The sequence below is a fragment of the Aphelocoma coerulescens genome, chromosome 15 (assembly GCF_041296385.1).
Source record: "Aphelocoma coerulescens isolate FSJ_1873_10779 chromosome 15, UR_Acoe_1.0, whole genome shotgun sequence".
Lineage (NCBI taxonomy): Eukaryota > Metazoa > Chordata > Aves > Passeriformes > Corvidae > Aphelocoma > Aphelocoma coerulescens.
Window position 1 is genome coordinate 90,246 of NC_091029.1, and position 17,709 is coordinate 107,954.

Consider the following 17,709-nt stretch of genomic DNA (forward strand, 5'->3'; position numbering starts at 1 on the left):
ATGCAAATCACACTCTGGGACATCCTGAGGAGTGTCTATCCCCGTGGTGGATGGGGCTGCAGGAGGGAGCATCAGCCACGACACTGGAACTGGCAGTTGCCGAGCTGGATGTGGTGCTGATGGGCACAACTGGATGCCACGGAGAAAATCTCCCCTCTGCGTTTAGAGCTCAGCCAGGCAGCAGCACTGCTGTGCAGATAAATGAATGCTGACTCTCACACAGCGCTGCCAGTCCTTCACGTGTCCTCTGAGTCACCTCCTTTGCCTGACCCACCCTAACCAGACTTTGTGTCTGGGGTGGTTCGTAAGGAGAGACCAGAGAGGACAGATGTGCCTCTGTTTGCCGTTGAGGGGCACCCTCACCTATTTTGATTTCTGGGTCGCTTATTGGTTTTTGTCCTCCCAAAGACAAAAGTGGGAGAGTATCAGTGATGGATGAGAATTCAATAGGTCATTAATGAAAGCACTCTTTCACTTTACCAGCCCTGAAACCACAGACAAATAAAATAAATGCAGAGAACTACCAAACACAGCAGGCTAAGGACTGCTTGATAAACCCACACTGATTTTTCTCACAAGAGGAGGGAAGAGGGGATAGTTAAAAGGATGGATGCTTTCTGCCTTGGCAAAGTTTCTTTTCCAGCTGCCCAGAGCCATCCATGGCACAGCAGCCCTGATCCAGTGCTACCCTGGCAGTGCTGCAACATCCCATTCCCAATGTCACAGGAGGAATGCAGTGGGTGCTTGAACCTTCCATCACCCCTCTCCCAGCACTTAGACTGTCACCCAAAAATGTTCAGTTTTTTCATTCTCCTGTCCTTTATCATGCACAGAATGCCATTCACCCACAAGCCATTGTGCCTCCACACACCTGCCTGCTCTCTGCTTCAGCTGATCGGGGATTTTCCTATGAGGGACCCAGTTGCCTGTGACAGGGGCATTACAACAACCCTAAGGCAGCTTGACAACTTGGCCAACTGTCACCCCCAGACATGGGGCACAAGGCAGTCTGGGCTTGGGATGGGAGGTCCCTATGGCAGGATGCCACTGATTGAAGGACAAAGCAGGAAGATCAGGACCGTCGTGGGGATGGGAGTATGGAACTGGGGGTTGCACACCCTTCCCCTTGACTGCCACCCCTCCATGCCTGAACACATCCACATCCGGGGCTCAGGCAGTGGCACACCTCCCCTCAGGAGGCGGCTCAGGACACTCACAGCACGGGTGGGCACTGACTGACAGGTGTCACTGCTCCTCTGCCAGTGGGGTCGGTCTGCTCCTGCTCTGGCACCCCATGACCTGCGCATCGAAGTGTCCGAGACTGCAGCTCTGATGAGGTGGCACAAGGGAGTAGACCTTAACTAAAGACAGATGAAAGCCAGCTGAGTTCAGCACTGAAAGAAAAAAACTGGGAAACTTAAAAAGCTGAGCTTCCAGGCTGCGCCTGCCCCAGGGAGCTCAAAGCGTGCAGAGATGGGTCATGGCCCTGCTGCTGCACTTCCCAGGACTGTGGGGAGACGGCGAGCACTGGGAAGAAATGGAGATGCCATCTATGAACTCCCCTTCTGTGGGGCGTAACCAGAAGCAAGAAAGCAAAATCAGCGACAAACCAGGCTGCAGACATGAGGAGGAAGTGGCTGCGGGCAGCTCCGGCGCTGATGCCGGCAGAGGGCATCCACAGCACGCCACTCTCTCAGCAGCTGCCTTGGCACCTGGGGAGAGCATAGGGAAAATAAAGTAATAACAAAAACAATCCTGTGAAAAGAAAATTTCTATGCTGTAATATCCTGGAAACTCTACATGGAGATGAGGCACAGAAGACCATCTATTTCTGATGCTGTAATGGGATGCTACAAGGCTGTACCAGGATGCTACAAGGCTGTACTGTGAGCTGTGCAGGATGCAGCCTGTACTGTTTTGCTCCCTGAGCCCTCCAGTCCCACCGGTTGGTTGTACTCAAAAGGTAAAAAGAAGAAACCTGAATGACCTGTATACCTGTAAAATTTTGTTTGCCCAAAATTGCCTTTTCAATCAGTGCATGTGCCTTTTTCGAGGCCCTCCTTTCCTACAGCTTTGCTTACCTGTTTATCTCAGCCTTGCAATTGTTCAGGTTTTTCAACTTTTAAATCCATGTCAGAGTAGCATTTAGTTTTATTTTCCTCTTTTAAAATCTTCGATCAATGTGTAAAAGGTAAGCAAGTAAAACTTTATGTCTCTGTTGGCTGATTTTCATGGTATTTTCCAAAAAGCCAGTTTAATCTCAAGTGCTAGATGTAAATACTACATTGGAGTTTCTGTAATGCTATAGCCTTCTGCTGGCTTCAACCTACAGCTGTAAAATACAGTCCTTTTTTGGACAAAAGCCAAGCTCTTGGAAAGGATCAAAGAATAAAAAGCAGAAACTACTTTGTCAGAAGATGGATTTTTTTTTTATGCCTTACATATAATATTGTCTCACACCTAAACCCCTTTTCATGGCATCCTTGCTGCAGCATCACAGTTTCCAAGGGGGCGGGAGGTGGGGCATATCCCAGGACTGCACCCATCAGAACAGTCGGACCCCATTTCACCTCCATGTTTCTCTCCAGCCTGGAACTGAGGATACTGTGTCAGCACATCCGAAGTCCTGGTGGCACCTGCAGTGCCAGTCCCCTGACCGTGCTGCCCAGCCACCACACCTGCCCTGCCATGGGATGTCACTCAGGTTTGTCAGGAGCTGCTGGGGTCAGGCTCTGCGCAAGCCATGCCCCTGCACTGGCTCTGGCAGATTCCAGAACACCAGGGTAGGTTTTTTTTTTCTCCCAAATGATTGTCTCCTTTCTGAAATGTGAAGTTTATTCCCCTTTCCCCATCAAGTCAGGGCTGGGCAACAGGGAGACAGGCTGAGTTTTTATAACATGGGTCACTTCACGACATGAAGCCATCTGTGAACCAAAATTGTTTCTTACTGGAGCTGAATTATGTTTATCTTTTCTGAAAATAAAAGTCTCAAAGGAACCTGCAGGAACATAGACCAAATCTCTGCTAAGACCATAGTTTCAACACATGTCGACAGCAACAGCCAAGCTGAGATTTGTTACTGCAGTGGGAAGAGGACTCTTTAGGGGCTATGCCAGGATCAAAGAGAAACTTACTATTAATTAGGAGAACTTTCCATAAGATCCAGTGTGTTTTCAGGACAGTAGAAGCACCTCATGCTGCACACTACTCTTAGAGGAACAATCACAGCAGCACATGGTATTTGAGGGAGCACAAATCTTGGTGGGACATGGATCAGTTTGCTTGCCAATCCTGACCTCCAGCATGTTTCTGAAAGCTGGACCTGAACTTCTGTGTGTCACAGGTGCAGAGGGACCCACATGTGTCACTGCCTGACACTGAGAGAAAAATACTCCCCTGTGGCAGAGATAAGGAGAAAAAAACTTTATTTCCCAGAAAATGCTCCTACCCTTGGACTTGGGTGGGGCAAGAGAAGAAGCTCCAGGCTTGGCAGCTGCTTGAGACAGCACAGAGTTCTAATGAACTCAAGAAAAAGGATGGTCTAAGAACCATTGCAACCCAGCAAAAAGCTCCCACCTAATTCACTAGCCAAATCTGCACCGTTCCCAGGCATTGCTGAGTGGGTCCAAGAAGTCACTGCTGAGACTGTCAGGAGAAGAGTTAAAATAAATAGTCTGTGGGGTCCTGGGAGCACAGAGGGACACGTTTTAACCATCACCCTGAAACTCATCTCAAAGCTGTATTTAACAAAGGTGTCTGTGGAATTGGTTTTTTGCTGCAAGATTTCAGCAGGGATAGATTAATTCCTACCTCCAGGACAAATTCCTTTTGCTCCACTTGGTGACAGCCTGGGCAAATCGCTTCCTCCTGGTCTCTGCAATGGTGAGGTCGGGCAGAGAGCAGCGAGGGGTCTTCATCAGCTCCAGGGTGGCTTCATCTAGGGTTAGAGAAAAAACAAGAAATCACGGGAATGGTGGGTTAAGAAATCCCAGGGGGACAATGAGATGGGAAATGAAGTGCTAAGAATGTACCAGAAGAGCAAAAGTCCATACTCAGGAGCCCATTGGGGCATGGCACCAGTCCCAGCATGTCATGGTGACACCCACAGAACACTGAACCCCCTACGTCTCGCTGCTGCTCCGAGCACTGGGCAGCAATTCCTGCTGGAAGCCCACCTGTGGCCAGCTCTGATTATATTTTAAAACATATTTTTTTAAATATTCTGTTTTGTTCTCTATTGATGAATTTCCCAGTATTCCTCTGGCAAGGAGAAGCATTCACATGTAAAAAAAATCCATCTCTGTTCAGCTAGATCATTTGAAGAATGTCCATATTCCTTCTTATTAATTTTTAAAAATTAATGAAAGCTTCAAGTGTCTATTCTCACCAGCTGAAATTCAGAGAGGTTGTTTCATTCACTCATTTCCCTGCTGACTTTACCTCTTGAACTCTGTTTTCATGAACAAACCCACATCTATGACCTGTCCAGCGCAGCCATCCCTCCCCCCAGCCCATTTCAAACACCCCCTCCGAAAATGCAATTTGAAAGGCCACCCCTGTTCCTGGGTCTCCTGCAGCTTGTGATGCAGTGGAAAAGAAATAATTGCGCGTGCTCAATTGAGACCAGAGAAAGGAAGTCCCAGTGTTAGGATGCAGCCGTAGCTCTGGGGGACCAGCAGAGGGACGCTGGGGTGTTGGGATGGATGGAGACCGCCTGCTAATTAGCTGCTTCTCCTTAATTGTGCCCCGAGCAGCGGAAGCTCAATGGCCCTGTGGCGCGAGGGTCATGGAGGGGAGGAGAGCAGAGAGGTGCCCTCCTGCAGGCCAGGATAATGCTGGCTTTCTCCTTCCCTCAATGAAGGCATTTAGAGGAATGACCCCGGCCATGCTGGTGAACTCGCGCTGCTTCAGCCTGCCCTTGGACTGCTCCCTCGCTGGCAGATGTGCCCACCACACGGATGCCACTCCCTGCCCCTGCCGCCCAACGGAGCTGCTGGAGCAGATGATGGGCTCCCGGCTGGCTGGGCATGACTGGGGAGTACCTGGAGCTGCTGTGGCTCAGTGAGATCCCAGGAGAGCCCCAAAAAATGCACTGTGGGCAGGAGCAAACAGGGTTGGGGTGATGCAACACCATCCTTCTCCCTTCCCTGCCTGTGCCCCAGCGGCAAAAAACCCAAAATATCTACGTATACAAATCGAGAGCCTTAATCAGGATTTTTGTTCAATTCAATTTGATGGTGCACGTAAGGCTTTGAACAGGACAACTTTCTCCCCTTTTTTTTCCCCTTGTCTTTTTTACGCTTTTTGTTGGTTTACTTATTTTTGGAACACACAAAGAGCTATTTTAAGCACACTGAGAACCCCAAGGGTCTGTGGGTCTGTTGAAATAATTGCTTGCCTCAGGTTCTTGAAAACACAAGGCAACAGAGCACCTGAGCCATGTAATTACTCTTACAGCTGCAAACTGGGCTGTATGCTCCACCCACGTGAGCTTTTCCTGGAGCTTTTGCTGATGCTGCTCCAGAACACAATAACAAGTCCCTTCTCCCCCACGGACCTGCAAGAAGCCATCCCTGCCTCACTCTGCACCAAGGAGAGGAGGGGTCATCAGCCACTGACCTAGGACTCCTGTGGCCTCAAGCCCTCCGAACCTCTGCATGGCAGTGATGGCCTTGGTGAGCTCCTCCTGCGTCTGCAGCTGCCCTGTGACAGGGTCCGGAGGAGGCAGATACCCAAATTTGGTCAGCCAGTCCTGTGAAACAAGGCGAGGGGGAAATGAGAAGAGAAAAGGAAGAAAATACAGACACAGGGAAAGACGCTCTGAAGGTCCTCTTCCTTCAGTGCACCCTGATGGTTTGAGGGCATTAGCTTAATTAGCTGCTTCTCCTTAATTGTGCCCCGAGCACGGAAGCTCGATGGCCCTGTGGCGAGATGGTCATGGAGGGGAGGAGAGCAGAGAGGTGCCCTCCTCCAGGCAGGAGTCTTTTCCCACTTAAATGATTCTGTTGGAGTGGCTTGTTTTACCTTGACCTTCACAACACCAAGATTTTGTTTGGAAATACACTCAACCATGAAGTCTCCATGCCCCCTTTGAATCACACAGTCATCCAAGACTTGAGGCAGATGACCTCAGCATTGACACAAAACTGAGCCCCCCTCTCAGCATTTCCACGCTCCCTGGTTTAATCATCTTCCTGCCAGTTGCCCTAAACTATTTAGAGCCAGGTGTGGGTCTCTCTACCACCAGAAAGCGGCAGGGAGCTGTGGAACCCCTGGACATCCCTCTTTCCCAAAGCCTAGGCAGGCACAGCCATGTGCAAGTGATCCCCTTGCCACAGGCGTCTCATTAAACCCAAACCCACTGTTTGATAGGAATTTGCCTCTCTAAGGACAATGTATTTTTATGAAGACTTTTCTCTTTCTCTCTTCAGGCTAAAATGGATAGGAAAAAAAAAAGCCATAAATATCCTTCTTAAAACTGCTTTTTAAATGTCTCATTAATTATCTTTCTAAATCCTTTCTTACCTTCCCTCTCTCTCCCTCCCTTCCCTTAGCAGAAGGATGAGCAAGGAATAATAATACCGTACGCAGGGAGTGCCATAAATGACTGCTCTCTATTTTCTTTATCTGTATCAAACATTGATCTGTTGAGCCTCTTGAAGACTGATATTGATCCAGACTTCCACTGCAGTCAATACGCCACAAATTTATGGTAGCCAGATTAGTGCCAGAAGTCAGTAGCTGCTTATTGCTACATTCTGAATGTCTCATCGCTTGGTGTCACCTGCATGTCACCCTGAATGCCACAGCACCTCCAGCCCCTCTCTGCAAAGTCCAATTAAACAGGTTCACACTTACAGAGCTTTATGACAGATATCCCCAGGCTTGGTGTGACTCTCCATTGGGGAGCATGGCCTGCTGTTCTGGATTTCTCAACAGCAATTCACTTCCCTGCCCACCCTCCTTCATAGTTGCCTTATTTCAGTGGAATGGTGTTCTCTGGAAACAGCTTATCCGGCCATTTCTTGTCGCTTAATGCAACTCCATTAGCCACCACCTTGCTGGGAATGTGTGAGGATCATCACAGCCCTTCCTTGTCATCGAGCTAATGGCCAGGCCCAGCGCTGTCCCCTCTTTTCCCTGCTACTATTTGTCCCTTTGCATAGCGAAGCCATTTGTGACAGAAATTAGAGATACGATTCGTCTTTGATTCTTCGTGAGAAATTGGCTGTGACACGGAGGTCAGCAGCTGGTCCATCAACTGCTGAGGACAGTGGAGTTTAATCTAGTTTCTTCCCTGGCCATGGAGACAGCGTCATTTAGCCTTTAATGACAGTGGAGACACTGCCACACCGGAGACAGACACAACTCGCCTGTCCTTGGGAGCTCCTGGGGGTGGAGGCAGCAGCAAAAGGCTGGGGAAAGCAACAGCACAGGGATATCCAACAAAGGTTGTGCAGGTCCTCTTTCCTTCCTAACCCCAAGGGACAGAGAAAGCACAAACACAAATGGACACCCCAAAGCAAGTCGGGAGCTCTCTACATGAAAGATGGAATAAGTGGACAGAAATCACAAATCCTTCGCCTGATCTACCTTGCAAGCACCAATTTTCCTGCAAGTGGTTTTTCATCTAGACCATCAAGATTATCCTGCTTTACTCAGATCCTCCTTAGTTTTATAGACCTCTGTGAGACTGCTCTCATTCAGCTCTTTTCCAGTGCAGGGGTTCTGGCTGGTTTCCTCTCTCCTTGTGAGCAAAGCTGATTCTTAACATTGAACTTTAGCATTCCACCTTTGCTGTGGCAGAAAATTTCATGAGGGAAACCGAAGCTGGCATGGAGATGAGAAAGAATAGCAGAAGTTGTCTGGCTAATTATCTGTGTGCGCCATGAAAGCTTCTCAAGTATTTTCTTGTCCTTAATAATGACAAAGGCTAAACTTACATACTTCCATAAATAAGAATATGAAAACATTTTCCATTGAGATAACTTCAACACATCCTCTTCTTATTTCCACTGTGATAATCATAGCTCTTTTTTTTGCCAACTCTCATTAGCTTAAAATGTTTAAATGAAATAGGGATTTCATCTCAATGCTGAAATGGGGATTTCATCTGAAAGTTCTATGAACACATTTCTTGCCTGAGCTTCCACGATAAAAACTTTTCCTTAAAAGTGTACTGTGCTAAATGAATTGACCTAATCCCATGAGAAAATTCAGCTTTACCAACTATTTCAAAAGTTTAAAAATTGCTTTATCAAAAAAATCAGATGAAGCCAATGTCTGACCATATTCCGGCTCCGAGAGGGGCTGGGAACAAGTGGGACTGCACTACATGACTCATGCCATGCCCCAGGGTAGGTACCTAGGTCTGGGGCTCACATGATCCCAGCTCCATTTTTGTGGGAATCACCACCAGCAAAGATGGGTCTGGGAGCCAAGTCCAGAATGAATCTTCTGATCCGGCTCCACCACTGAGCAATACAGAATGAAAGGCTCCGCATTGGCTCAGGTCCAGGAAAAAAAAGAAATAAAAAAGCAAGAAGGAAGAACTGCATGCCTGGCAGAAAGGTCCAAAACCACCCATCCATCTGCCCCTCCTCTCTGCTAGATAAACACAGCTGCCAGCAAGGGCCTCCGTGCTGCTCAGCGCAGAGCAGCAGCACACACATTGCCTACAAACCACAGATGGGATATATATGGATAAAACACTGTCCCTTCCGGGGGCTGGAGGGCCTCCTTGCCCTATTCTGGATGGTGGGACTTGCACCATGTCCTCAGCAGTGGGGAAAAGCCATCACAACATTCAACTCTCAGGACAGTGGTTCTAGGAAAAGTTTTAAAAAAAAAAAAAAAGAAAGGAATTTTTCCATTTTCCCCTGCCTCTACAATCTTCAAATGATTTCATTTTACCATCCTACCATGGGTGGTACCCAATAAAAGATTTACAAAGTCTTAAACCAACTCCAAAGCACAGTCTGCCTTTGCAAAGGTACCCTCTGTTAGCAGTGCCACAGTGTCGTTCCTTCACAGAGCAGCTCCACAAGTGTTTGGATACAGATTACTCACTTGGCTGGCTAAAAATAAACTGTATGGTTCCCATCCGTAATGGGGAAAAGCCTGCTTCTTGTCTTAAAAAAAAATGTTTAACAGAATCCAAAATTACATATTTTTTTCACTTTTATTTTTCCATTTGGAGAAGCACAAAGTTAAGAAAAATGGTAATGCGGTCCTCCCCTCTGCACACAAGCTCTGCTTCAATTTTGGACTTTTTTTTGCTCCTAAAGCCACTTGAATGGAATACCAGGGAGCTGCCAGGGACTGGAGCTTTCCAGGGTCAAGCAATCACCCAGAGCCAAGTGCTGGGTCCAGCTGGGTCCAGAGGCCTCTGGTATTATTTATGCAGAGACAATTTTCAGATTAAAATGGCAATTTAATTTCTTTCATCTCTCTACTTCCTTTGTATCAATATTCTTTTGTCCTAGAACCTACTTACCTGCTTCATTTTAAAATAGACGTAGATATTGCCCCTCTTTTATGGAAGATTTATGAGCTCTGTAGGTCTGCTTTTACAAATATTAATATTATATAAGATGATGGGCTTATTCAACCACCACAGGCAAAGGAAAGACTCAGTCAGCAAGTTTTCTTCCTGATGATTTCTTTTTAAGGGTGGTAGGCTGGCATTTACAAGAAGACAAACTACTTCAGGATAACAATGAGAGGATAAACAGGATAAACAGCAAAACAGAAATCAGGATAAGCAGAAAAATTCTAGTCAAGCGAGGTCCACACTTCTGCCTACTCTTGTAGTATTAAAATGACTATCTTTCTAAATCTTAGTCCCAAACAATCAGGATGTTTTTCTTTTTCTCCTGGGGAAAAACAGCCTTAATCCTGTAGAGGTTGTAACATTCCCTTTGCTCAGGGATGGAGATTGTTATCCTCGATGTACCCAGCCTGTTGCCAAGCCAAGAGAAGAGCAGAGCTTTACGACAGTCACTGGCTCCTTGGCAGATTCGTGGACCTGACCCGGAGCTTTGCACCACTATGCCAGACTGTCTCCATCCCCATCACATCAAAGCTGAACGAAGAAACTGGAGTTAAATTGAAGACACTGCTGGCATGGGTACAGGCAGCACCCCCAGTGCTCTGCCTGAGGGTGTTGGTGGTGACACCCCTGGGTTCCTCTCCCTGCTCCGTGTCATGGCCATCAACATTGCTCCAGACACCTCTTTGCAGCCAGTGACTAACATACCTCTAGAGACGATTTGGATGTGCAACACGCACTGAGAGGATCCTACTATGTCCCAGTTTCCAAATCTTTGGGGCAGTCCAAGGCTTGAGCAGAAGCAAGTTGTTTTCCATTGAAAAGATCCCTCTTATTAATTCTTTGAAAAGCTTTACCAGACTGCACCTTTTCTCATTAATCAAGTGACGAATTGGTTTTATTCATTTTAAAAGGGTGGTGTCATGGCTGCAAGGTTAAACCCTTACCCTGACCTGAACCTGGCCCTTGGCTTTCTGGCAGGGCCACCCCGGTCCCTCCCCACCGTGGCCCATGCCCCGGACTGCAGCAGGAGCACAAACCCCCCCACCACTCTCCTCCATGGCTCATCTCCTGTCTTCCATGCTGGGTAACCACAGAGAAACAGGCTTTGTTTTGGTGGGGTCGCCCCGGGGCGAGAGGGTCTTGAAAGCTCCCTTTCCTGCCGAAAAGTCCCATTATACCGTGGGTGCAGCCATGCTTCACACATGCTGGGGAAGAAAATCCAAACACACTATTCAACAAAATTAATGACCCAGATTACTAAAATAAAGCTACAACTCAAACATCCGGAACTAATTTCCAAATTACACTTTGCTTTATCTCTGCAGTTACCAATAAATAGGGTGGAAACTTTTAAAATAATAATAATTTTTAAAAATCACCAACACCACAAGCTAGATTAAAGGAAATTGCTTTGAGCTGTTTGAGGTTTTCTTCCAAGTTATCGAAGGTTTATAGAATTACAATTTTTACAATCATTTTCCTGAGATCAAAAGACCCCAGGAACAACACCCGTTAATTAGAGCAACACATATGGTGCTGCGATACTCGGAGGAGCATGTTCCTGCAATGGAACGGCCTCCGGGCCCCACAGAGCCAGCACTTCCCTTCCAAAGGTTGCCACGCACCTCTCTAATGAGCTATCGCATGCACGCAATCAGCTGATTAATTCATTAGGAGAAAAAATTGCAGTTTGGATTACAACCAGAATTTTGGCTGATGCCACTGCTGAACTGCAGGACCAGTTTCATTAGCTGCCGTCAGAGGAGCTGCTTGAATCCAAACAGCTCTTTAATTTGAGCAAACGTTGTGCACAGAATCCAGGGTGGAAGTTAATGCAGCTGCTAATGACTTCTTGTCCCTACTCCTTGCTTTAAATGTTCCATTAGTGGAACAGCCAGCAACTGGATGCTAACTTGGCTGCCTGTGGGTCCTGTCAGATGTGGTCGGGTCTAGCAAAAAACCTCAAATGTTCATTTGAACAGCTCTGCTCGCGTTACCACTCTCCTGGTTGTTGCGGGGGAGGATGTCCTTTGCCAGGCAAGCTGGGCACAGAGGAGGGCTGTGGTGATTTGGAGACAAGCTTCATCCACTCTGCAAGAGATATTATACAAGGTGTAAGCATCTCTTTGGTTGGATGGATACCCTTCCCAGAGCCTTCCCAGAAACACAGACTTAATCAAGAGATGTTGTAGAAGCAGAAGGAAATTCTCTGCAGACCACAGAATCAACCCCTTTGAACTGAAGATCAAAGAACCAATTCCCACCCATAGAAGGCAGCAGAGCAGCGCAGCACAGCACAGTGTTTACTGCAGATGGCTTAGATTTCTTTTCAGAGTACCAAAGAGTGACAAAACATATAAACAAGGTACAGTTTATTCTGCATTTTCAACATAAATGTGTGTTTTTCTTGGTGGAGATTTAATACACCAGGGTTTTAGGGAGTCCTTTAATCACTGGATGTTTTCCAGAACATCCTAAAAATTTGCACTCTAAGTCAATGAACAATGCAAAAAAAAAAAAAAAAAAAATCCATGTGTAATTGAAATTCCACATGAACATCTAATAGCAGTTTCAAGAGTAATATTTTTTTGGTTTTAATTCAGTCCTAGTTTTGCACTATGCTGCCTGTCATGGTGAAGCATCCTTGGCCAGCATTGAGTTATCTAGGAAGGAGAAGAAGAAATGCTGGGTGTATAATGGTCTGTTGAACTGTGATGGGAAGTCAGGTAAATGACCAAATTAGCATCCTTTTATCTTGCTACAGAAATAGCTCTAAACCACGTAACTCATGTCTGGGTTTATGAAAATAGCCCTGCTACACTGTGCAGGTGCAGCTGGAGGCTGCCTGTGACAGGCACAGGAGGCTCTCACCTAGCAGCGGCACATCTTGGGGACTGATGCCTGCAGACAGATCCTGTGCTGAACAGCAACCTTGGGACCTTGGCTCTCCCCAAGTACCCTCAGCACCACTCACTACAAAGGAAAATGCCAGAACTTGCATGGAAAATAAAATCACAATGACTTCTAGTCCTCTGGTGGGCCCAGAGGCCAGTGACATCACTGGAGGGGAGCTAAACAGCCCCAGTGCTCAATTCCATTGAGAAGCACAATAAGTAACTACCATTGCAACATACAGCTCATAAATACTGGCATCAGTTTGGATGTGCTTTCAAACCCACTTTAGAGCGTCTGTGCTGCTGGTACCCAGGCTGTGCCTGGCTTTGCATCCTTCAGTGTGGTAGCTGTTGGGTTAATTCACAGGCTTGCTCTAGCTTCATTTACACAGGATGAACCATGTGTATGGTCTTGATTGATGAATCCAGATAGGATGGACAGTGGCTAAGCACAGTAGAGGAAAACTCAACTCCAGCGTAAGAGATGGAGCAACAGGAATCCACAAGACCTGTTAGTCACCACTCTTGAAGCAGCTGCAGATGATGATCTGTGATGTTCACAGCTCACACAAAACCCCAGGACCCCAGGCAGTTCTGGTTGCTGGCTTCTTCTGTGCTGGAGACCAGCAGCCAGCATGTGCCCAGACCCGGGAAATCCTTTCCCCTGGCATCCCGCCTTCTCTACCAGCATTGCCCACTGTTGTGCTCTGAGCAGGTATGACAGGATCAAATCTAACCTCAGATCGGCTGTGACAGGGCTAAATTAAATGTTACCAGATACAGTTCTGACAGCATTTGTAAGCTCAGAACTCCTCTCCCTACGTGCCCAGCTGCAATCCACATGTAACCAAGGAGGAGGTTTCCCTGCTTGACACAGCACAAGAAATCACAGCGAGTGCCTCATCCATGAAATCACATCCTCTCTGTATGAAGTGAAAGCCAAGACTTTGTAAATTCAGGGTTTTCTGAGCACAGGACAGGACTACCCCCGGTTTCCTGGAGAATTTTGTACAAGGGTCATCAGAGTCCAAATCTGCCTGGAGGCTGCTGTGAGCAGAGCCAGCAGGACAGCGCTCCTCAGGAAACATCTGCTGGAGATGGACTGAGGGAACAGAACGTGCCTTGACCTTCCTCTCCCCATGCTCCTCCACCCTGTCCCATCCATACAGCAGGGAGGCCAGGAGATGTGGCCCATGTCCAAGGGAATTCCAGCATCAGGAGGCTCCCTGAGCCCTCTCAGTCACTGGAGTGAGGACACCTGCCCTGCGCGCAGTGGGGAGGCTCTCTCAGCACACAGATGTTTGGGTTTTTACTTAAAATCTCCAAACCTCCCGAGTATCTGACACAGGGCTATTGACATCACCCAAACAGACTGTGTAGAGAATTTCCAACCACTCCTATCTTCCTGCGGGATTGAGACCAAGATGAGCAAGAGAATGATGAATTTTTTTAAAAGTAGTACAGATTGTGCTTTACCAAACTGAGAATACACGTGGAGGTTCTCCTAAGAGGTGGCATGAGAGGTTCTGATTTTGCTTAATGAGTTTAATGAGCCTGCCCATCTCATCAGACCTGAACAACACACGGCTCACGGTATGTAGGGAAAGTGAGTGTCACACGGAGGGCACAATGCAGTTAAATCTGTACTCTCTCCCAGTCTCACAGAGATGAGCTCCTACTCCTTTGGTTTCAGTCATTAAACAAAGCACATCTGGCAGCAAACTGAACAGACTGCTATAAATCAAAACAAATCCTTGCTAACTCCATTTACCAGATCCTTTGTTAGGACAGTGTCTTCTCCAGGATGGACTTCAGACCTGTCCCCTGCGGTATGACCAGGAACACCAGACCTTGGCCTGTTCACATCCTTGTTCAGAGCTCTCAGCCTCCATCCCAGCCTTTAGAGTTTAACCTCCAGCATGGCTTAACTGATTCCCCATTTACAGGGGCTTGATAGCCTAGCCCAAGATAACCTCAGGGCACAGGCTGCCTGTTTAAATATGCTTGCAGCATGGCTCAATATCCCTTTCAAGAGACTGTAGAAATTCTCCAGTCCTCAAATTCAAATGCTGTTATCACCATGCTCAGTCCTAGGACTGGTCCAAGGACTGGTAACAGCAGCTGCAGTCCCTGTATCTACCTCAGAGGCTTTTAGGTCAGGACTTAGCTGCATCTTCCCATTTAGTTTTTAGCAATTAAAATATTGTGATGTTGAGAAATCCATAAATCAGAAGCTGTGCTGGCATGTGAAATAGAGCATCCATTTGGGAGAGAATTAAGCTCTACTTATGTCTCCTGTCCCCAGATCTATGTGACTACAGGAACGACACATTTACTTTCTGGCTGGCTTTGTTGCTTTCCCCAGCCTCTTTAAAGCAGTGGTATTACAATGAGCTTTTCTTGTTGACAGGTTCTTTCTATTAGCTGTACAAGTGTCTCAAACAATTATTGATGCTGTGGGCAACTGGTGAACAGAACAAAAAGGAGCCTTCTGGCTTCACAAGCAAGGCTATTAAACCAGAGGAAGCAATAATATCACAATTCTCAGGTGACCAGCCCTCAGGTGAAAATACCAGGAACTCTGCAGAAGTACTTCAGGAGCACCCCACAGGCTGCATGAGCTGGAAGAAATTACCCACAGATAGAAAAAAGAGCCCTGCATCACCAGGGTGCATTAGACTATTTGCAAAACATGACCCCAAAAAAAAAATCTTTAATTATTAAAACAAACTAACTGAAATGAATAATTTAACCTGTTATGACCAGTCCAGAGCATTTTCCTGTGTCTACCAGATGACTCTGCTTTCAGTGAGAACCCGTGTTAGTCATAAGCCAGGACCAAAGCAGCTTTGCAGAAAACGACCAGAACAGAGCAGAGACCAAACAAACCCTCCGATTACACTTCTCCCCAGAGGGATTCAAATTGTACAGTGCCTGACTTTGGCAAATGAGCCAAACCATTCAACACAGAACTTGCTTCTACCAGCACTTCCCTTGCCCCAAATGTTAATTTAAGGAATAACAAATCTGCCCATCAGTAAACAGTGTTATTTTTTTTAGATATTACAAGTCACTCCAAATTATGAAGCACCAGTCGTGTATGTACCAGGCCACCATAGCTGGGCAAACAGCAACAGCCACTCCCACACGAGAGTGAGAGCCCCTCTCCTCACCAAGGACCTGGGAATCCCTCTAGCCGTGTCTCAGTGAATGCTGGGACCCTCGGCCACTCAGTGGCCTCACACCCGTGGCTCAGCCCTTCCCAGCTGCCTCCAGGCTGTATCCTGGGCCAGTTTTGCACAGCTCCATCCCTTTTGGCTGCTATTCCCACACTACCTGTCCCTGGGATGTGGGCACTCTGTGGACGGAAGGATGAGAGGACCGTTAAGTCCTACCCACATAGTTGAGAAGGAAACTAGATCTAAACCCCACATCCCACCTGCAGTAATTAGAACTTCTATCTGCCCAGGACTCATCATGGGGTGGCTCTGGGAACATCCCCAGAAGATCCCGCCAGCTTTGGAGTATTTCATAAGGGTTTGGGCAGTTGGATCCCAACAAAAACATGCCTGCAAGTGTCCCTGGCTGAAATATTACCACCAATTTGCACATTTGGAAAGTATTTTGTTTTGCCCAAGACCGCACTGTGCTTAGGGCAGCTTGGGACCAGAGTGAGATGGAAGCCATTGACCCTGCAGGCTGCAGTGAGGACACTTGGTCAAGCACAGGCATTTTGGGTGCTCAGGATCATCTTCAGGCTCTTGGGTTGAAGCCAGAGGTCTTCAGGGCAGCACTCATCCTGTGCAGTGTCCCCCAAAACTGAGGCTTGGCAAGGGGGAGCAGGCTTAGCTGAGCATCACCTGTGAACAACCACACCTCTTATTAGGAATTCTCATTCTTGGCTCCAATCACAAGCAGCGGGAAGCCTCAGAGGTGCCTGTTGTGACTGGTGGCACCAGTCACAGCAGCCACTCAGTCACAGGCAACACTTTATGCACAGACCACAAATAATAAATAATATTTCCATGGCTTTGAGTGTTCCCTTGAAGAACACTGGTACAGAGTGTTGTTGTCGTGACTCATGTCTATTTGAAAGGAGAGGGGACTGGGTAGCCATGTGCTGAAGGACAGACTCTTGTGATGTACCCCTACACAGCTTCCCTACACTGGGGACCTTTGGGAGACTGGTCTCCAGTGGGTAGTGGCATCCCTGGGGCAGCCACCTGGCACTCCAACCCTGCAGTTTCTGCCAGGTGACTCAGTGCCACATGCCCATGGCCGCAGGGTCACCCTGCTGCCAGTCTTCTCATCACCAGCCTGCAACCTCTAAACTCTGTGTTATTTTTTACATGGGCTTGGACAAGTGGGGGGCAATGTCATCCCAAAGCTGTTGGGCAGGGATGAGCCTGTGTCATCCCAGCCACGCGCAGTGTCTCGGATCCAACCCTTATCTTAATTACAGCAGTGTCTCTTCACTTACTGCAGTCCTGATCACACAAATGTGGGAGGTGGAAATTAAGGCCAGTGCCTGTGATTTTACACATCAAAAGCCAGGCTGGTGATAAAGGCACTGGCTATCCCCACCACCCTTTAGCCTGCATCTCTGCACAACCCCTCCCAGCATGCTGGCAACAGGCATGGTTATGCACAAGGATCATATGTCCCCCACTGGATGGAAAATGATGAAAAAAATAAAAGATAATAGAACTTCCATATTGAAAAAGCTCTAACGGGAAGATATACCCAGTCTTCTGTGGCCTCTCTGTGGTGTTGATACAACCTGCCACAGATGGAGGCATCTCTCACCTTTTTACATGTAAACAGCCAGACTTTATACATATTAGAGTTATTTGCACTGCAGACAGGTATGGAGATTTAGGGGTTTCAGCTTCCCAGCAATGCATCCTGTTCTGGCAGCCAGGTAAAAGGATCCTATCTGACTGTCCCAGCGCTGCTGGTCTCCCAAAGCCATCCCTGACTTGCTTTAACTTTTGCATCATAACCCCATTGCACAAACAGTAGAGGAAGAATGTTTTTATCTTGCTCAATCTTTGCTAAAAGTACATTTTCCCTCTGTAAGGGCTGTGTGTGTTGGTGGTGATGGCAGGATGAGGCAGATGGCTCCAGTTATGGCCAGCCACTACTCTGTGCTTGCGAGATTTATGAAAGAATTCAAACTCTGGTGCCTTCCCGATATCCATTCCAGCAGGAACAATTCTAGACTATCTTTTCATACCAATCAAACTCATTAAACAGAGAGAT

At 47.3% G+C, this 17,709-nt stretch overlaps 1 protein-coding gene across 3 annotated transcripts in view; it reads right to left on the reverse strand.

Annotated features, from left to right (window-relative positions):
* Nucleotides 1-11,341, reverse strand: part of MMP17 (matrix metallopeptidase 17) — a 26,550-nt gene extending 15,209 nt beyond the window's left edge. For 2 of the 3 annotated variants that reach the window (XM_069031036.1, XM_069031035.1), the window contains exons 1-3: nucleotides 11,179-11,341; nucleotides 5,620-5,752; nucleotides 3,811-3,937 (exon numbers count right to left, since the gene is read on the reverse strand). In XM_069031036.1, coding sequence (XP_068887137.1) covers nucleotides 3,811-3,937; nucleotides 5,620-5,659 — 167 coding nt within the window. In that variant the 5' untranslated portion in view covers nucleotides 5,660-5,752; nucleotides 11,179-11,341. Of the gene's footprint in view, nucleotides 1-3,810; nucleotides 3,938-5,619; nucleotides 5,862-11,178 lie in introns of those variants that run through there. The other variant, XM_069031037.1, reaches the window with a different exon arrangement.
* Between the last annotated feature and the right edge of the window lie 6,368 nt (nucleotides 11,342-17,709).